This window comes from Phocoena sinus, chromosome 1 (assembly GCF_008692025.1).
Source record: "Phocoena sinus isolate mPhoSin1 chromosome 1, mPhoSin1.pri, whole genome shotgun sequence".
Lineage (NCBI taxonomy): Eukaryota > Metazoa > Chordata > Mammalia > Artiodactyla > Phocoenidae > Phocoena > Phocoena sinus.
The window spans coordinates 55,966,773-55,988,494 of NC_045763.1; the positions used below are offsets into that span (position 1 = coordinate 55,966,773).

The 21,722-nt window shown below is 40.5% G+C and overlaps 1 protein-coding gene across 7 annotated transcripts in view; it reads left to right on the forward strand.

The window, feature by feature from the left end:
• The first annotated feature begins 3,938 nt into the window (after positions 1-3,938).
• RAVER2 (ribonucleoprotein, PTB binding 2) overlaps positions 3,939-21,722 on the forward strand; it is a 103,798-nt gene continuing 86,014 nt past the window's right edge. For all 7 annotated transcript variants that reach the window (XM_032636639.1, XM_032636656.1, XM_032636646.1 and 4 more), the window contains exon 1: positions 3,939-4,196. In XM_032636639.1, the coding sequence (XP_032492530.1) occupies positions 3,948-4,196 (249 nt within the window). In that variant the 5' untranslated portion in view covers positions 3,939-3,947. The remainder of the gene's footprint in view (positions 4,197-21,722) is intronic.

The window sequence follows — 21,722 nt, forward strand, 5'->3', positions numbered from 1 at the left end:
GGAAAGATAGTTGATTTGAAACCTGGAGCAGTGCTTATCAAAATATCAATTAGGACTCATTAGTGGCACATGAAATCAATTTAGTGTCACCTCCCCCCCAGCAATTTTTTAAAAAATGGAATAGAATACAGTTTAAAAAAATACTACAGTATGCTGCATCATGGAAGGGTATATTGTTCTGTGAAATCTGTTTCAGTTGTACGTATGTATGTTTACTGGCTTGTAATATAAAATATATTTCCCACTATGGTGTATATTTCCCACTGGTTTGGGTCAAAAACGTTTTAAAGCCACCACCCTACAGAACACAGCAATATCGTTCAAGGAGTGGGATCAATTCCAAGTAGCCACTTAATAAAATTGGTTTAATAACATGATAACATTGAAATCATATCCCACTTGGGCCAAAAAAACACACCAATTACATAATTATAATCCCAAGAGCATCATCAACACCTGATTCATTCACCAGACTTGGCTTCAAATAATTTTAAGTAGTTCAAAAAATCAAACCCATCTCTTAAGAGGTGAACATTCATTACCACAGAAACTATGCAGAAGTATTTGCCATAACTTCCGAAGTCAATACCAAAAAAGCAATTTGAGAAATATTTTCAGCAAAAGCAAAATCACTAAAATCAGACCCAGATCACTGTTTTCCAGCTGCTCCTGATGTTTGTTTGCATATTTATCACATTTAATTATAATTCTTGTATAATTTTCCCCAACAAGACTGAGCCCCTATCATACAGAAACTTTATTTTATTATTGCTGTATTCTTAGTGCCTTTATATATTGTCCAGCACACAAGAGACATTTCAAAACGTTTGTCAAGAAAACGGTACTCATTTAGATAAATATATGTTCTCAGACTTAATGACTGACTCAAGGTCAGAGCATATGCTAAGCCTATTCATGCTTCTTGCCCACTTTAAAGAATATACTTCTCAAAGTCTCTCAGCTCTACAGAACAGCGCTTGATTGGAGCTCACATCTCATAACTTATTTTTTAATTTTTATTTATTTTTATTTTTTGCTGTACGCGGGCCTCTCACTGTTGTGGCCTCTCCTGTTGCGGAGCACAGGCTACGGACGCGCAGGCTCAGCGGCCATGGCTCACGAGCCCAGCCGCTCCACGGCATGTGGGATCTTCCCGAACCGGGGCACAAACCCGTGTCCCCTGCATCGGCAGGCGGATTCTCAAGCACTGCGCCACCAGGGAAGCCCACAACTCATAACTTTTAATCAAAGGAATAAAATTTAGGAATTCCCCGGCCATCCAGTGATTAGTACTCTGCACTCTCACTACCAAGGGACTGGGTTCAACAGTCCCTGGTGGGGGAACTAAGGTCCCACAAGGAACAAAATTTAAAACCAAAAGAAGACATTATTTTGGGACTTCCCTGGTGGCACAGTGGTTGAGAATCCACCTCCCAATGCAGGGGACACGGGTTCAATCCCCGGTCTGGTAAGATCCCACATGCTGCAGAGCAACTAAGCCCGTGAGCCGCAACTACTGAGCCCGCGTGCCACGACTACTGCAGCCCTCGAGCCTAGAGCCCGTGCTCCTCAACAAGAGAAGCCACCACAATGAGAAGTGTGCACACAGCAACAAAGACCCAACACAGCCAAAAATAAAATAAAAATTTAAAAAAGATATTATTTTGATATCAAATTATCATGGATGCAAGCAGGGAAACAAGCAATGTTTGTGATGGGGAAAACTGAGGAAGGTAGTTTGGAAATACACATCAAAAATCTTCATATATACTTTTTCTTGTGAAGACATTTTGCTTCTAGTTCTTTACTCTATGGAAGAATTACAAATATGCAAATATGGACACAAGGGTATTAATCTCAGTGTGGTGTACAATAAAGATGTCTAATACTAGGCAATTAGTTATGTAAATTATGGTAATTATCACAATAGAATAATATGCAGCCATGAAAAACAATGATGTTCAATTATCTTGGCATAGAAAGAGGCTCTGAAAATATGCTGTAAAAAGCAAGTAATAAAGCTGTGCACTGTAGAATATCATTTACATTTTTTTATGAGATGAAACTCATGTGACATAATTAACCATTTTACACTGAACTATTCAGTGTCTACTTAGTCTACTTTCACAATATTGGGCGACTGCCACCTCTGTCCAATTCCAAAACATTTTCATCACCCCAAAACGAAACCTGTATCCATTATGCAGGTGCTTCCCATTCTCCCCTCCCCCAATCCCTGGTAACTACCAGCCTATGTTCTGTCTCTATGGATTTACTTATTTGCGAATATTTCATGTAAATGGAATCATGTAACACATGACCTTTTGTGTCTGATTTCTTTCATTTAGCATAATGTTTTGGAGATTTATCCACCTTGTATCAGTACTTGATTTTTTTTTTATATAGTTGAACAATACTCCATTGTATGCATATTCTATAGTTTATTCATTGGTAGATGGACCTTTCAGGTGGTTTCTACACTTTGCTTATTGACAATAGTGCTCCTATGAACATGGGTGCAGTGCAGAATCATTTTAATGATAACAAGTATCTGTTGGCAGAGAATACGTGCAGGAATATCAGCAGTCATTATTTTGTGATGGAGAGATGACAGATGAGTCTTTTTACGTTATGAAGAGCGTTGGGCTTTAGAATTAAGAAACCTGCCTCTATTTCCTCACTTGTAAAGTGAAGAAAATAAAAACTACGTAATTGAATTATTGTGAAGAGTAAGTGAAACATTTGTAAAGTACTTAGAAGTACATGGGGGCACAAGGTAGGTACTGAATACATAGTATGTTTTTTAAAAATCTTTTTTGGTTTTACTTTTTGGTGACATTTACTGAAAATATTTTCCCCCAACGGAATAGCATGTTAAACAGGCTTTTTTTTTTTTTTTTGAGAGTGTATTTGCATGCTACACACTTAAGATGCATGTTTCTCTTTACTCATAGTCATTTGGGCTGGTGCCAGTCAAAGGCTGCCCAATTGTTTGATCTGATAATATCACTAGGACTTAGCTCTACAGTGTAACTCTCCCTCAGTTTCAATTAAAACAATGTTCCAAGTAGCGTTTACGCCAACCCTCTGCCACAGTTCCTGTTCCATTTTAGTCTTTGTTTCGGCACCCCTTTATATGCTGCATATGCAAGAATCAAGGTTTATACATTTTAGGAAACGTACAAAAGAAACGGAGGGACGGGTCAAGGGCACAGGCTTTCTTGTAGACACAGCTAGGAAAATACTTTGCGATCAGGTGTTTTCAAATATATAAAATTGCCTCCAGAATTCTTGCCTTTCTGTACTCCCTAGAAAACCTCAAATTTTATTTTTCATGGCAAACTCAAACTTCTCTGCCAGACGAGCACATTTTGCGCAGAGAAGAAGGGTCACCGTCCGGAGCGGGCAGGGGCCTCCCCGGGTTTGGGGAGGCTGAATTCGCGTCTGCAGCCCCGGAGCCGCCCCAGCGCGGGAGTTTCGAGGGGAGCTTGGGGACAGCTGCGGTGTCACGTGGGGAGGCCGCGCGGGGACCGACGCCTGGGGCCCGAGTGCCCCCGGGAACGCCGGTGCCAAAGGGCCGCATCCCCAGAGCCCAAACCTGGGCTTTCGCTAGGGCCTTGCAGGGAGGGCGTCTCGCCGGCCCGCCCGCGCCGGCACAGGTGTCCGGGTGGCGGCGCAGAGGTCTCCGCGGGCGGGGCCGGCGCGCCGGTGCGCGGGGCCCGGGGGCCCGAGGGGGAGGTTCCCGCGAGGTGGTTCTGGGATCCTCCTCGGCGCTCAGGTTTCCTCTTCCCGCCCGCCGGCTGCTGGCTGCGGCACCGCCTCCCTCCCCTCCCCCCACCCGCTCCATGGCCTCGGCCCGCCTCGCCCCCGCCCGGGCCTCCTCGGGCTCTCTCTCTCCCTTCCCCTCGAGCCTCCGAGGAACCCGCAGCCGCGGGGCGCCCGGGAAGATGGCGGCGGCGGCAGCGGGAGCCGGCGGCGAGGGGGGCGCGGGCCTGGGCGGCGCGGCGGGGCCGGAGCCGGAGTCGGGGCCGCGCGGGCCGGACGCCTCCGCCGAGGCGCGCAACGACGCCCGGGGCCCGGCGCCCGCCGCGCTGCACCCGGAGGAGGTCGCCGCGCGGCTGCAGCGGATGCGCCGGGAGCTGAGCAACCGCAGGAAAATCCTGGTGAAAAACCTGCCCCAGGACAGCAACTGCCAGGTGTGGGGACGGGCTGCGAGGCGACGCGTCCCGGGGGCTACGGGGCAGGAGCTTTAGAGAGAAGCTGCCCACGCCCTCCCCCCACCCCCCCGCATCCCCCGGTGTCCAGGCTGGTGCCCGGCGCCTGGAAGCGGTCCGGGGGAGGAGGGGGTCGTGCAGAGTTACGAGAACGGTCCTTGGCTTTTGCAGAGCCCCCGGGGTTTAGTGAGTCCGCGGTCATCCCGCGAAGGAGGCACATTAGGAAACTGAGGCTCGGAGAGGCGAATGAGCTTGTCCAAGGTCACGGGAATCTGGAGCGTTGTCTCTTAAGTTCGGCTGGTTCCTTCCTTCCCCTGATGGCCCAGGGTGGTGTACTGGGGGAAGGGGGTCGGGGAAGTAAGTGAAGGAGAGCGGAGGTGAGCTGCGGAGCACAGCTTGGGGGTGGGGGACAAGTCTTCGGGAGCACCCTGAGACTGGCGCAGCGTCTCAACGGGGTCCTCGCGACTTGGGTGTGCCTTGGGGGGCGGGGTCATGGGAAAGCTGGGAGTGAGTTTTGCTGTTGCAGGAGCACTTGACCAAGTTTGTATGAAACAACTCTGTCCCCTCAGTTTTTTTTTTTTTAACATCTTTATTGGAGTATTATCGCTGCGGTTTGGGGAGCCTTGCAGCCGTCTTCTCCCTGCCGAGTACTGGAGGATTAGTTCCTTAGTGACTCCGAGGAGGCTTAAAGATAGGATACTCTGTCTTTGATCCAGATTAACTGTTGCTTTAAGCTCTGCATCTATTTGACTTTTTTTTTTCCTCCTTGATTACCAAAGTTACGTGCTTATTGTAGGAAAGCTAGAAAACACAGAGAAGCGCAAAGGGAGGAATAGAAATCACCTGTATTTTTGATACTTAAAGATAACCATTGTTAACGTGGAGTATTATCTTTCTTTTCCTGTGCGTATGTATTTTTTTTTACCAAAAAAAATCGTATTTCTTTGACTATTAAGGCTTTCTTGTCTAGGTGTTCACGTATCTTTCACATTTAATTGGAATTTCTATATTTTGTGGGGATGGGGAGGGTGGTCTGTCCTGGTGGTTGCAGATTTGGGGCTCTTCGTGTAGTTCCTCCTGTAGTGGGATGCATGGAATTGCAGGGGAGCTGCCTGTTGATAACTGCAGCGGTTCTTCCATTAGATCCGTTAAATATTGAGACCAATGCCTCATTACTATGTAATTAGACCTTACATAGCCACTCACAATAAATGTGAGCATGTAACCTTATAACCCATAAACATGAAGGGCCATTTTGTTTCAAAAACAATGTAAAAAAGTCTCTGTCAGTGTTTGTACAACTCATCCCTCTTTCAACTCTTCCCATGGTTGTCTGCTTCCCCTCAGGCAGGTGATGTTTTGTAATGCTATAAGGACACCTGCAATGGACTGATTTCCTAGAAGCAACTTTCCCGTGCCCACGCAAGTATAGGACAGCAAGTGAGCACAGAAAGAGGGAGGCTTGGAAAAGGCAGATGGAATTAAAAAAAAAAATTGAAGAAATAGCAACTATGTGTGTAGATCATCTGGAAGAGAGGTGGAGAAGTGTCTTAATTTCCTTTGTAGAATGTCAACTATTTTTGTTATCACATTTCTTTGCATTAATTTTCAAAATATTTGGACCAAAAATTTTAGATAGTTCTGTCTGTTCTTCCTTTGGTGTTGGTATCTTTCTCATCTCCCTTCTCAAGAGACTTGAAAAAATATATTAAAGAGTCTAATAAAAGGAACAGTTAATTACCTGTTGCTAGTGATGGAGAGAGGTTTTATGAGAGTTATACTGATTTGTAATTTTGAGATATTCTTTCTCTGTTATGAATTTATGTTTCACCTAAATTTTAGGAGTTTCCTGTAAGGTAGCAAGCATAAACTATCAAATAAAGTTGGTTTAAGATCTGTATGTCTAGTTGGGTCTTTTACTGCCAAGTAAAGTATCTTAAATTTTTATGCCATGCTTTTTGAGAGCTGAAGAGTTTCGTCTATAAGCAAAAAATAAATAAAAGTTGTTAGGACCTAGAGACTAGTTTCCAGACTTGTCCTAGCCTTTGTTTTTTTCTATGATGATTTCCATAACAAACTATTATTTTAAATATTTCTGATAATATAGTTTTAAAATTTAAACAGATCAGTGTTTGATTACAGATAACATTTGTTTGAGTAGTGTTTTTCTTTTCTCTATTGTCTTCAGTGCTTGTACCTTTCCTAAGTTTTCTGATCACAATCATATTATAAATATCAATGGTCTGTGTTACACGAATAAGTAGAATAGACCGAAGTATGCTAATTTCTAAAAGCAATTAAAAGACACTCTTTTCTTCAGATTATTTAAACTGAGTTGCTATTTTTATTATTCCAATAAAATTAATATTTACTTGATCTACTTCTCAAGTTGTAATATTTTCTTGAATATGTTCTGCTAGGATTTTTTGTTTGTTTTATCTTTTATTTACCTTAACAATTATAATTCTGTTTTTACCTAGTGGCTTCATTTTACTGTCAACTTACTGGTGAAGAATTAAGTTTAATCTTATTTTGTATCTTTTAGCCAGTATCAGCTGGATAAACTCCTGTTTCCTCCTTATGAAGTGACTAACATGGTTAAAAAAAAAAAAAAGTTACTACTTTTTGTTCAGTTTCTAAGTAATCAGATATTTTAAATACCCAAATTCTTGTTCTTTTCTAGAAGAGTCTGTGTTCATTTATTCTGGAATATCACATTAAGCATCAAAGTCATTCCTAACTCTGGTTCTCAAACTGTATAGTTATGTTTCTAGAAAAGCTATGTTGATGATTGATCAGTAGGAACCCAATAATTTTTTCTTAACATTTTTAAACCTTGGGTGTTTTCCTTATTAAACATAGTTTCTATAAGTCTTACTCATATTTTGTTTAATTTTTGGTATAACAGCATATACCAAATAGCATCCCACAACTTTACACTTTCTATGATTAGAAGGCACACTAAAGGTATTGGTTTTTTTTTTTTAACATCTTTATTGGAGTATAATTGCTTTACAATGGTGTGTTAGTTTCTGCTGTATAACAAAGTGAATCAGCAATGCATATACATATGTTCCCATATCTCCTCCCTCTTGCGTCTCCCTCCCTCCCACCATCCCTATCCCACCCCTCTAGGTGGTCACAAAGCACTGAGCTGATCTCCCTGTGCTATGCGGCTGCTTCCCACTAGCTATCTATTTTACATTTGGTGGTGTATATATATCCATGCCACTCTCTCATGAAGGTATTATTTTTAAGTGGGAGCTTTTAAAGGTACAAATGTCAAATACCTTACAGTAGTAGAAATACTATAAAAAAATGAACGCCTTTATACTAATAAGTTCTCAAAAGAATAGTTACTGTGGCGTCTGTCAGGCGCTGTCTGGTGATCATCGTGTGCTTTCCGGAATCCTCCCAGCCCTCTGTGTTCTCGTAGCTTCAACTCTGGTTCATATCCTTTTCATCTCTTGCACAGTTACAACCTTTCTGCTTGTCACTTACCCTCATTATTGTGCTGTCTCTTACTTTTTAGCCCATCCTGCTTACTGTTTCCCTGAGAGAGCTTCCCAAAGCACAAATCTGATATCACTCCCCTATTCAAAACAAGAGAAAACAACAACAACAAAAATCTTTGGCTCCACATTCCCAGCACTGCTTCTCAAACTTTCCCTCAAATTCTCCCTCATTTGTCTCTTCTCAAATTGTAAGGAATAGTGAACCTGAATTAGCCTACCGCAAGAGTGAAATTGCTTTGAAGCTTCATGTTCTGCCTGAAAATTTCAGATTAATTTTATGTTCTAGGAAAATTGGATTTAATATAAAAACAGTGACAAACTCATTTAACTTCCCTCCAAATTTTTTACATAAACTTGACACTTATGGAAGATGCGCCACAATTATCCTATGATTTTCCATACTCCTGTATTACCATGGAGTACTCAGACCCCACTTGAGAAGCATGACGTACTAGGATAGAATTCTAAGACTCGAGGCTTTTTTTTTTTTTTTTTTTTTTTGCGGTACGCGGGCCTCTCACTGTTGTGGCCTCTCCCATTGCGGAGCACAGGCTCCGGACGTGCAGGCTCAGCAGCCATGGTCACGGGCCCAGCCGCTCTGCTGCATGTGGGATCTTCCCGGACCGGGGCACGAACCCACGTCCCCTGCATCGGCAGGCGGACTCTCAGCCACTGTGCCACCAGGGAAGCCCTAGACTCTAGGCTTTTTGTGACTTGGCCCCTGCCTACATTTCTAGTCTCATTTTTTATTGATTCTACCTTGGATTATACTCTAGTTTTTTAAAGCTACCTCCATCCCTGAGTACTTCATGCCACTGTGATTTGGTATTTGTCTTTGTTTTGGAATGTTGTTATAGTGATTAATTTATCATGAATAATATTTATAATAATTATTAGAATTATTTATAGTGAATAATTACAATGCTGTGAACACTGGTTCTTATTCATTGTAGCTATTGTGTATATGTGTGTCTATATGTGTGAATAGTCTTTTGCAACTCTGACTTTAGAATTTTGATTACTTAAGGTAATGCCCTAATATGTGGTTTTTAATTGTATTTCTATAAATTGTTTATATTTTATGGTTAACCTGATCTGTTTCAGTAGCATTGCTACTGGGGTTTCAAATTGGAGAAATAGTGACATTTATTTACTATATTGTTTGAGTTCACTCAGTTGTTTTTTTACATATCGTATGCATGTACCTGTATTTTGTTTTTGTTGTAGTTATTTTAAAATCTGAAAGAGATTTTATTGTGTAATTAGAAGAAAATGTGAAGTGCTTAGGGTTAAATAGAAGAAACATTCTGTCGTCTCACTTTGGGTATTATTAACTTTCATTTCAAAGTACTCTATTAGGGTAGTTAGTTGAGAAGCTTGATGGTTAATTCATAGAGGCCCATTTGAAAGCATAGCACTTTTTAGAATAACAAACCACCAAATGTAGGAAACTCTGGTTGATTTTCCTTTTAAAGTCTATTTATTCCCATTTTTCTTTTGTTATTCAAAAACCAATAGAATTTTCTCACATGCTTTGTGTTCTTTAACTGTGGGATTTAAAAATATACATGATTTGTTTTCTCTAACAGTATATTCAGTAATTATTGCCTCTTTTTTAAACTGACAGTACTGAGATGTTTTTGCGTTATGAAATCATTCTTTTTCTTATTGAGAATGTCATTTTACTTCCAAAAGTTACTTTTCTTAGTGTAGTAGTTTGTACTACTTAAAAGTTATCTATTATGTTTTCTTTTTTAGTGTAGTTAATCAGAATTGACTTACGAGTTCTATGTCTCTTCTGTGTATTGTATTATCCTATTCCCAGTGTAACAAGAACACTGAAAGCTGCTAAAGGAATATATTTCTACATTTCTGGGACACCACCGGCTCAGCTAATTTCTAGTCTTGGCAGAGATTCTTTAAAAAGTGTTTCAGCAAGGCTTGTTCTTGCTCTGAAAACACATTTGAGAAGAGGAGTATTTTGTGGTTTGCATCACAATGCTGAGTGTTAAACAGTCCAAAGACGCCTCCCTACCTTATAGCCAGTGACCCTTAGGGTCTCCAGGGCTCATCTCTCATCTGTGGGCAAAAAGCTTTATGCTTGGCTCTGCTTAGCCCAGCAGAGACAGGCTGATGAAAGAACGTTAAGACATAAATAAAGAAAACAAAATCATCTATACGTTGAAATATCTATAATTGCTTATTAGAAACCCTGGCTCTGTTTTTACTTTGTTTGCCTAAGAGGCAGTCGGCTCAGTCGCAGGTGATAGTGTGCATCTAGGGGCCCTGAGTGAGAAGTGGGGGCATCAGACCGCCTAGAACGCTTGTCTGTATTAGCTGCTTTGGCTCATGATTTTCTGCAGAGGATTGTCTCTGGTTGCTATACTGAATATCTTCCATTTTTTTCCTCCAGACATTTCTCCACTCTTCTTACCTGCTCTGTGTCCTCGGAGGCCGACCGTACTGTGAAAAGCACTAACAGCGCTCTCTTATTCTCTGATTTCTGATTGCATTTGGCCAGAGCCACTGGTGGGAGATCAAAGGGCAGAGGAGAGAGAGATTGGGGCATTTATTCACCCAACTCCATCTCCGTGAGGTTACTGTGGCTTGGCTGTTTCCTCTTTCAAAGGTCACAGTTTCTTTCCAATGGAACCCTCCATGCAACTAAGCTGTCTGGGTTGTTGTAATCATTCCCCTTGCCTTTATTAGGCCTAGGGATTGTAGGGGACTGACTGTTGCTAACCATGGGCTTTCTGTAAACTTTTGTAGATAGTCTTTTTAAATAATTCTCTCCAGTTACTTAGTCTTTGAGTGTGCCATCTGTTTCTGGCTGAGACCCTGATGCTGTTGCCTACTCAGTCTCCGTTCTTCCTCTTGTCTTTCCTAGTAGCACCCAGATTTTCCTTTGAGGACCTACCCTCCATTATTTAGGGACTGCATGGTTTGAGTGGATTTGCTTTCTGTCCCTATTTGTAGAAGTGACATAAACCAACAAACAGAATTCTTCTCTTTTGCCATTGGAATTGGTTAAAGGATGGGCAATAACCTGGGTGTAAGCCAGTCAGCACATGGTAGTCCCTTGGCCACAATGATTATTTCAGCCTAGTATAGTAAAGAAGCTTAGGACTTTGGTTGTTAAGGTAATTCTGTCTTCCTGCGGGATATGAATGCAGAGACACATTGCTCAGATTGTAGCTGACATTCTGAGGACAGAGCAGACATCCAAAGGAGGATTGACCTGGAAAGAAAGAAAGAAAGGAAGAAAGGAAGAAAGGAAGGGAGGGAGGAAGGGAGGGAGAGAGGGAGGAAAAATAGAGGCTGAGCTAGAGCCCTGATGAAACTATATATGAAGCCTGACCTACCTTTGCATTTCTTAGTTATGCAAGACCCTAACTTCCCTTTATTTTTCATTTATTTCAAGTTGGGTCTTATGTTATTACCAACCAGTACTATCCTAAATAATACAGAATTTTAATTTAAAAAACATGAAATTTTATTATTGAAAGGATGGTAGAAGACATTTTATCCAACCCTTTTGCTTAAGACATGAACACAATTTACAGAGTCCTAAGCACATGGTAGCACATTTTTAACACCTTTAGTTTCAAAGAAATCACTGTTTTGTAAGGTATCCTACTCCATCTTCAGACAGCTTTTGTTATAAATGTCTTATTTAAATATGTAAAATTTATTTCCCTGAAATTTTGATTTCTTGATCCAACTTCTCCCCTCTAGTAGTATAGAGAAATTATGGTATTCTCTTTTTTAACTTATAACTTCACCTCCTTCAAACCACTACATTTAGGACATGAGTCTGAGTTTCCTCACCATCTTGTTTATTTTTCTCTGAACGCACACCACTATCATTTTGTCATTGCATCTCTTAGAATGTGGCGCCCGAAATCGAGTATGGTAGTCTAGTTGAGATCTCCTTGTAATCCCTCAGCCAGAGCAAATTCTCTTATCTCTGGATTTCTATAATAACAATAATAACCTTTGTTTATTAGATGCCTACTGTTGCCAGGCACCGAGCTTCATTTACATTATGTTTAATCCTTTTTTCAAGGCTGTGAGATCAGATTTTTTTATTCTCGTTTTACTGATAGGGAAACACAGATGCAAAATTAATGTCAAGCATTTTGCCCAAAGTCATTCAGCTTAGTAGTAGTAGAGTGGAGAAAAGCTAATGTCTTTTTTATTCCGAAGTTTATATTCTTATCCCACACTGTATTATGATTGTAATTCCCCTGCATACACTCTATATTGTGTTTCAAAGGACAGGGATTATGTAATATTTACCTTTGTGTCACCAGTGTTTAACCTAGAACCTGACACACTGTTCCAAGGGAAGTTTAAAACAGAAGGAGATGACCCACCTATTTGTTCTAAAATGCTGTACTTCTGGCACACAGAAACTTGCATGTAATTTCAAGGGGTTGTGGATCTCTTGTAATTTACCCCTGATCTCACTCTGGGAGGTTTTAGACCTAAACTGAGAAGCACCTTTCCACGCCAGTGTAATTTTGATTATGTGTTTGGGACTTCACCTGAGTATGGACCATTTAAACGGGTCCAAAGCTGCTTCTTGAGAAGAGTTTTCAGCAGAAACTTCTGTGGGCCACATTTATGCATATGTGGGATGATCCTCTGGGCAAGAAAATAAATCAGACTTCTTAATTTTCTTTCTAAGAAAGTCACCTGTGTCACTTTACGTTTGATGTAAAAGCTCATTGTTCTCTGGTCACCCAGTATTACTAACACTTTACCTGTTGTGCCTGACACAGGGTGGATGTACAGAATTCTTTTTCTTAGAGTCCAAGATATTACAGTGTAATGTTTCTCACTTAACGTGTGTTGTTACAAAGGTCGATATAAAGAATGTCACTTTAAAACATATCAAGACTATTCACAATGAGTATTTGTTGATACAAAGGTTAATATAGGGCTTCCCTGGTGGCACAGTGGTTGAGAGTCTGCCTGCTGATGCAGGGGACAGGAGTTCGTGCCCCTGTCTGGGAAGATCCCACATGCTGTGGGAGTGGCTGGGCCCGTGAGCCATGGCCGCTGAGCCTGCATGTCCGGAGCCTGTGCTCTGCAACGGGGGAGGCCACAACAGTGAGAGGTCCGCGTACCGCAAAAAAAAAAACCAAGGTTAATGTAAAGAAGGTGTCTCTTTAAAACATATCAAGACTATTCACAATAAGTATTTATTGCTATGAAAAGTTTCCCTTTTTCGATTTCTGAGTCTCTAACTTACTGTGAATCTCTCAACTTGTTTTCTAGGCATTTGACGCTTAATTTTGTGCTTATTTACTCTCATTATCTTTAGATTTCCTTCGTCCTTACGCTTGTACATTTTCTTTGTGAATTTGAAGGTTTCTGTTAAACTTTTGTTACCACCTGAATGCCGAGATAGCATTAGAATTCACTGTATTTGTTTGAGCCTGTATTTGCATGCATATTCTTTGCCTCTTCTCCTGCCATCCCCTTTCACCCAGCTCCAGCCCGCCCCACCCTATCCGCTTTGCCCCGGCTAATCCGTTTTTATATCTTTCTTTAACCCACTACAGTGATTATCTGCTTCTAGTTCCCAGCTTGCCTTTATTTCCTGAACTTTGGATCTTCTGTTACCCTCAAGTTCAGCTGCTGGCTTTTGACTTCAGATCAGTCTCCTTCTCTCTGAGTTTATACCTTGTTCGTTTTTTACATCCTGATCTAGAATAGAAGTAATGGCAATAAACAAGAACATGTGAATCTGGGAAATTTTAAATTTTGAAATAATCACAAACTTACAGAAAGGTCGTAAGTACTGTACAAAGAACTTTTTTCCCCTAAACTGTTTGAGAGTGAGCACTGACCTACTCTCTATCAACCTGAGTACTTTACTGTGTATTTGCTACAAATATGGACCTTCTCTAGCATAAACACATCACTACCATCAAACTCAAAATACTACCATCAAATCTACAGATCGCATTTAAGTTTTGCCAGTTTTCCCATTCATATCTTTTATAGTGAAAGGATCCAGTTCAGAATCATATATTGCACTTAGTTGTTGTGTCTTTTTAGTCTTCAGTCTGGAATAACTTGTCTTTTCCAGCCTTGACCCTTTTGAAGATTACAGGCCAGTTACTTTATAGAGTGTCCTTCAATTTGGACATTCTATATAATTGGATTAGTTCTGCATAATTAGACTCAAGTTAGGTAACCTTGGCAGGAATATCACAGGGTGATGCACGTTTTAGATTTGTCCCATTGCTGATAAAGTTAACTTTGATCCCTCTGATTGACTTTTATTAAAGTGGTATCTGCCAGGCTTCTATAAGCAAAGTTTTTCCCTTTGTAATTGATAAGGATTTTTGAGAGGAGATACTTTAGTTAAGACTGTATAAATATTCTACAGGCATACCTCATTTTAGTGTGCTTTTCTTTATTTGCTTGTCACAGATATTGCCTTTTTTACAAATTGAAAGTTGGTGGCAACCCTGCATCAAACAAGTCTGTCGGCACCATTTTTCCAACAGCATTTGCTCACTTCATGTCTCTGTGTCACATTTTGGTAATTCTCACAATATTTCCAACTTGTTCATTATTATTATATTTGTTACGGTGATCTGTGATCAGTGATCTTTGTTACTGTTGCAAAAAGAGTATGATGTGCTGACAACTCAGATGACGGATAGCAATTTTTTAGCAATAAAGTATTTTTTAATTAAGGTATGTACTTGTTTTAGACATAAAGCTACTGCACACTTAATATACTATAGTATAAGCATAACTTTCATATGCACTGGGAAACCAAAAAATTTGTGTGACTCACTTTATTTTGATATTCACTTTATTGCAGTGGCCTGGAACCAAACTCACAATGTCTCTGAAGTATGCCTGTATTCCCTTTCTAGTGTTCAATTTATTGATTTATAATTTTGTATCAAAAGTAAACTCTTGGTTTCCTATGTTGTTCAACGGTTTATACTCCATTACTATCATTACTTACCTTGATGCTTTAATTGTTTTACGTTTGGACAGTGGGAGCTTCTTTAAGCTGGCTCCTATGTCCTCTTTTTAAATAAACTTTTTGTTTTGGAATAATTTTAGATTTACAAAAGAAGTTACAAAGAGAGTACATAGAGTTCCTATATATTCTTTACCCAGTTTCCCCTAATGTTAAATCTTGTAACCAAGGTACACTAGTCAAGACTAAGAGATTACATTGGTACATTATTATTAACGGAACTGTAGATTTTGGATTTGATTTGTTTTTTTCACTTATGTCCTTTTCCTGTTCCAGGATCCAGTCCAGGGTACCACATTGCATTTAGTTACCACATCTCATCTCCTCAATTTCCATTCTGCATCAGTTTCTCAGTCTTTACTTGTCTTTCATGATCTTGATAGTTTGGTCAGAAAATTTTTAGAACACCCCTCGGGTTTGTATGATGTTTTTCTCATGGGAGATTAGGGTTATGGAATTTTGGGAAGAATTCCACAGAGGCAAAGTCCACTTCTGATCATGTCGTTTCATGGGGTACATGACATCAATATGACTTTCACTGGTGATGTTAACCTTGATCATTTCCTTAAGATGATGTCTGCCACATCACTCCTCTGTAAAGATACTATTTTTCCCATTCACTGTTCTTTAGAAACAAGTCACTAATTCTAGCACACACTTAAGGGAAAGGTCTTTTTTTTTAAAATTAAAGTATAGTTGATTTACAATGTTATGTTAGTTTCAAGGGTACAACATAGTCATTCAATATTTTTACAGATTATACTCCATTTAAAGTTATTATAAAATATTGGCGGGCTTCCCTGGTGGCATAGTGGTTGACAGTCCACCTGCCGATGCAGGGGACGCGGGTTCGTGCCCCGGTCCGGGAAGATACCACATGCCACGGAGCGGCTGGGCCTGTGAGCCGTGGCCGCTAGGCCTGCGCGTCCGGGGCCTGTGCTCCGCAACGGGAGAGGTCACATCAGTGAGAGGCCCACGTACCAAAAAAAAAAAAAAAAAAAAAAAAAATTGGCTATATTCTCCTGTGTCATATATTATATCCTTATATATTTTTTCCATAGTACTTTGTACCTCTTCATCCCCTACCCCTATTGTGCCCTTTCCTGTGTCTCTCTCCCCACTGGTAATCTCTAGTTTGTTCTCTATATCAGTGAGTCTGTTTCTGTTTTGTTATATTCATATTTTGTTGTATGTTTTAGATTCCACATGTAAGTGATAACATACAGAATTTGCCTTTCTCTGACTTATTTCACTCTGCATAATACCCTTCAGGTCCAACCATGTTGTTGCAGGTGGCAAAATTTCATTATTTTTTATGGCTAATACTCCATTGTATATATATACACACACCGCATCTTTTTTATCCATTCATCTTTTTTTTTTTCTTGCTGTACGCGGGCCTCTCACTGTTGTGGCCTCTCCCGTTGCGGAGCACAGGCTCCAGATGCGCAGGCTCAGCGGCCATGGCTCACGGGCCCAGCCGCTCCGCGGCATGTGGGATCTTCCCAGACCGGGGCACGAACCCACGTCCCCTGCATCGGCAGGCGGACTCTCAACCACTGCGCCACCAGGGAAGCCCTATCCATTCATCTTTTGATGGACACTTAGGTTGCTTCTATATTTTGTCTACTGGTCCTGTGTACTTTTGACATGTCCCTGTCATTCACTGAGCACTTCCCTTTGCTTTTGACACAATACGCTGTTGCAGCTTCTGTTTTACTTTCTGTGTTTTAGCTCTTGAATCATCCATTTCTTGAGAGACTGAATGCTTGTTTTCCCCCAAATTCATATGTTGAAGCCCTAATCCCCAGTGTGGCCGGGGGTCTCTATGGAAGTAATTAAATTTAAAGGAAGTCATCAGGGTGGGGCCCTGATCTGATAGGATTATTGTCATTGAAGAAAAGACACCAGAGAGCTCTCTTTCTGCTGTGTGCCTCACCCCCAGCCCAACCCCGATGTGTGCAAGCACCAAGGAAAGGCCATGTGAGGGCATAGGGTGAAGGTGGCCATCTACAAGCCAGGAAGAGAGATCTCAGCAGAAGCCAGGTCAACTAGAACCTTGATCTTGGAATTCTAACTTCCAGAACTGTGAGAAAATTAAGTTTCTGTTGTCTATGATATTTCGTTATGGCAGCCCTAGATGACTCTTATAAAGCCTAGTTTCTTTTAGGGGAAAATGCTATTAAGAAGCCAAGATCTGGGAACTAGATGTACTCATTGCCATCGAGATATCACTGCCGTCCGTTCCTCTTAGTAGGCAGAGCTAGAGAATATATGAGTGTATGTATGTGTGTACACACATATATTTACACCTCTATCTGTCTGTCTATTGAAAGGAATGAGTTCACACTGATATATCACATTGCAGTCTAACTCCGTAGAGTTCTTTCTAGTTTTCTCCCATTCCGTGTTTGTTACTTTTCTTTTTTTTTTTCTGACAGTGAGAAACCCGGTGTTCATTGTCCTTAATATATTTACTTATTTGAACAGCCCTTCTTTAAGTGATCCATCTCCCATCACCCCTGCAGGTGACTGTGCCCTCCCGCATGCAGACACCCACCTCATCCAATATAAGCTCCATCCTTCTGTACTGGGCTGTTCCACTGGCCAGAAGGCTTCCTCACCTTGCCTGAGTTCTGACTCTGTGCTGGGGTTTCCTTCTGGGCAGATGTCCTCCTCCCCTTGCTTGAGCTCTGAAACCTGTGGTATGAAATAAGATATTTTGTGTAAAATACGTGTAAGGGTACAGTAAGTGATATCTATTATTAGTGGTGTCGTGGCAGGCAGAATTTAGAAATGGCCCCCCAAGATTTCTAATCCATGGAACTGTGAATGTGATAAGGTATCACATGTGTGATTGTTACATTACATGACAGAAGGGGATGTTTGCAGATATAATTAAGGTTACTACTCAGTTGACTTAGGGGTATCAAAAGGGAGATTATCCCAGTGAGCCATATCTCATCATACTAGCCCTTTAAAAGCAGACCGTTTTCTCCAGCTAGTAGCAGAGGGAGAAGTCAGATGATCTGAAGCACAAGAAGGGTTTGATGCACTGTTGCTGGGTCTGAAGATGCAGGGGGGCCACATACAAGGATTTTAGAGCAGTCTCTAGATGCTGAGTGTGGTCCCCAGCTGACAGCCAGCGAGAAAATGGGGACTTCAGTTCTACAATTGCAAGAAACTGAATTCTGCTAACTGCCTTAATGAGTGGAACTGCATTCTTTCTTAGAGCCTCCAGATAAGAGCCCAGCCTGCCTCAGCCCTTGATTTTAGGCCTTGAGAGACCCTAAGCAGAGAATGCATTTGAGCCTGCCAGAACTTTTGACCTACAAAACTGAGAGATAATAAATGGGGATTGGTTTTTTTTTTTTCGGGGGGGGGGATTGTTTTAAGCAATTTAATTTGTTGCACAGCAATGGAAAACGAATACAGTATTACATCCGGGTGTTATTGGAAAGAAAAAACATTTGTGTCAGAGAAAAGGAGATGGTGATTTCTGTAGGATTATTCTTTGGGAGACATGGTTATGTAAATATATCTCCTGGGGATATCTATAAGCAAGAACTGCTCAAGGAGAACCTCTTACTGCTAGATATATAATATTCATTAATTTGAGGTATGTAAATATTTTCTTTTAAAGAAGAAGTGAGTTATGTATTAGGTTAGTGTAAAGAGAGTAATTGTTTTTTTCTTTTTGAGCAGTTTAAACATATTGGTTTATGCTCAGATTGTAAAATAATCTTAGAAAAAATACTGTATTGGAGTTGCTAAAGGTAATATGTAGAAACAAATATTCATGCACTTAACAAATATTCAAGGTCTGGTTTTTGCCAAAAGTTGGAGACTTTTTTACGAACAAGGCCAGATACATGCTATTTGCTATCAATAAGCCTACAATCTAATGAAGATACAGATATAAGCAGTTAAAATACGGATGATAGGTGCTATAAGTGTTGCGATGGAAAAAGTAAAAAATGCTATGGGAGCACAAAAGAAAGATACCTACTCCACACCTGAGAGATTCAGAAAGGCTTCTTAGAGAAACTCATTTAAGCTGAAAACCAGGGAGAGAGAAATTAACTAGGGGAAGGGAGAGAAAGGGAGACGTGAGGAATATTCAGAGTGGTAGTAACAAGATATATCAAGTCCTAAAAAAAAGAAAAAGCATGGCCAAGAGTTAGGGCATTGTGGCTAAGGCGTAGAGTTTGAGAGGGGTAGTGATTCAATATAAGGCTAGCACATTAAGTAGGACCAGATGATTGTAAGACATTTAAGGAAGTTTGGATTTTTTTTTTAAGGTAAATGAGGATCCATTGAAATATTTAAACAAGGGAGTGATGCTTTCAGATTTCTAGCTGTCAAAAAGTAAAATTATGTTGTTTTTATCTCCCAAACTTTGTTCTTAGCCTGATCTCTGTCCTAAGGTTAGGAGGTCAGTGATGCAGTAAGCATTAGGAATGCGATGGAAATGAATAGTTCATAGGTTTTATTTTCGTATTGATGATACTTAAGATATAGTATTCATTGTGTTTGCTCTAAGGTCTGTCAACCTGGGTTTGAATCCCAGATTCGTTACATACTGTCTATACAAGTCCCTTCTCTAGGCCTCAATATCCTCGGCTTTAAAATCGATAATAACATCCAGCTTTAAAATCCATATCATGGGTTTGTTAGGGTTAAACAAAGTTATTTCAATAAAGGGCCTGAGAGAAAGTAAACATTCAATAAATTATTATACTGCTAATAAAAAAGCTGAAAGTTTACTAAATTTTTTTTTAAGCCAAGTCAAAATGTTCCCCTGGCAAAGAGTAGGTATTCAAAAGAACTTTCCAGCAAAACAGCTGTATTGAAAGCTGTTAAAAATTTAGCCAAGTTAAAATTGACACTGCATTTACTCAGCCAGTACCACGAAATGTATCATATGATGGGCCTTGTGTTGGGCCCAAAACAGTATTATCTGGTGTGTAACATTCAAATGCAGTTCTGAGCAAGCAATAGCTTGTACAGGTGTGGAGCCCGGGAGAGAAATTTGAGGCGGAGATAAAAATTTGGAGATCACTGGCATGAAGATGGGACTTAAGTCATCTCAGTAGATGCAGAAAAAGCATTTGATAACATTTAACACCCATTCATAATAAAAACTCATAGCAAACAGGAATAGAATACAAATTCCTCAAACTTAAAGATTATCTAGAGAAACCAAAAGCAATCATGTTCCATGGTGAAATACTGAAAAATTTCCCTTTGAGATTAGGAGCAATACCAGAATCACTTCTATTCAAGATTGTACTGGAAATTATGGCTAGAATAATATGGCTAACTCCAGCTGACTAAAAACTGATAAGTGAAAGAAAAAAATTTAAAAACTTGGAAGACAAACTATCGTATGACCTTGGGTAGGAAAGGATTTCTTAAGGCACAAAAAACAGAAATTCTAAAGGAAAAAGCTGATACATTTGGCTTCATTAAATGAAAAACTTCTCTTTACCAAAAGTACCCACAAATAAAATGACAGACCACTTACTAGGGGAATACATATATAATATGCTTCCCAACAAGGAATTAGTATCCAAAATATTAAAAAAAAATTCTACATGTCAATATAAGAAAACATAGGGCTTCCCTGGTGGCGCAGTGGTTGAGAGTCCGCCTGTCGATGCGGGGACACGGGTTCGTGCCCTGGTCTGGGAGGATCCCACATGCCGTGGAGAGGCTGGGCCTGTGAGCCATGGCCGTTGGGCCTGCATGTCTGGAGCCTGTGCTCCGCGACGGGAGAGGCTGCAGCGGTGAGAGGCCTGCGTACCGCAAAAAAAAAAAAAAAAAATAGTATAAACAATAGAAAGATGGGCAATAAAGATAAGTAAATGTTTATCAGAAGAGGAAATAAATGGTAAACAAATATGAAAAATACCTGTATCAGAGTTCTTCTGAGAAACATTATATATAAAATTTATATTAATATGTATTTATACTATATACATACATAGAGAAATTGATTGATTGATTGTGAGGGCTGGCTAGTCTAAAATCTGTGAGGTATACCAGCAGGCTAGAAACTCAGGCAGGTGTTGATGCTACAGTCTTGAGGCAGGATTTCTTCTCCAGAATACCTCGATTTTTCTCTTAAGCTCTTCAGCTGACTAGATGGGGCCCACCTGCATTATCCAAGGTGATCTCCTTCACTTAGAGTAAACTGATTGTAGATATTAACCATATCTAGAAAATACCTTTGCAGCAACACGTAGATTACTTAAGAACTGGATTCTGGAGCCAAGTTCACACACAAAACTAACCATCACAATGCCCTGCCTTATTAATCAAGGGAATGCAAATCAAGAGCACAAGGAGGTATGATTTTCTATCCACTAAATTGACAAAACTTAAGTGTCTGATGAGACCAGGCATTGTAAGGACTCCCATATACCATCGATGGGAATGTAAACTATAACAATCTTTCTGGTAAAGAAGCTGGCCCTTTCTTGTAAAGACGATCCTTTGCGTATGTATAGCCCAGGAATTTCCCACTTTCAGAAACTTTTGCACAGGGACACCAGGAGATACGTAAAATTTACAAGAAGGTGACAGTAGTTTAATAGCAAACAGTAGCAAAATAGCAACAACCTGGAAACAAATCAGATATTCACTGATAGAAAAATAGATATGTAAACCATACTAAAATCACAGAATGGAACGTTAAACCATAGTGAATAAATGAACAGTAGCCATGTGGATCATGAGTGAATTTTAGAAACATAATATTGAGTATAAAAAGCAAGGCAAAGAAGATTAAAAATAGCATAATAGGGCTTCCCTGGTGGCGCAGTGGTTGAGAGTCCGCCTGCCGATGCAGGGGACGCGGGTTCGTGCCCCGGTCCGAGAAGATCCTACATGACGCAGAGCGGCTGGGCCCGTGAGCCATGGCCGCTGAGCCTGCGCATCCGGAGCCTGTGCTCCGCAACGGGAGAGGCCACAACA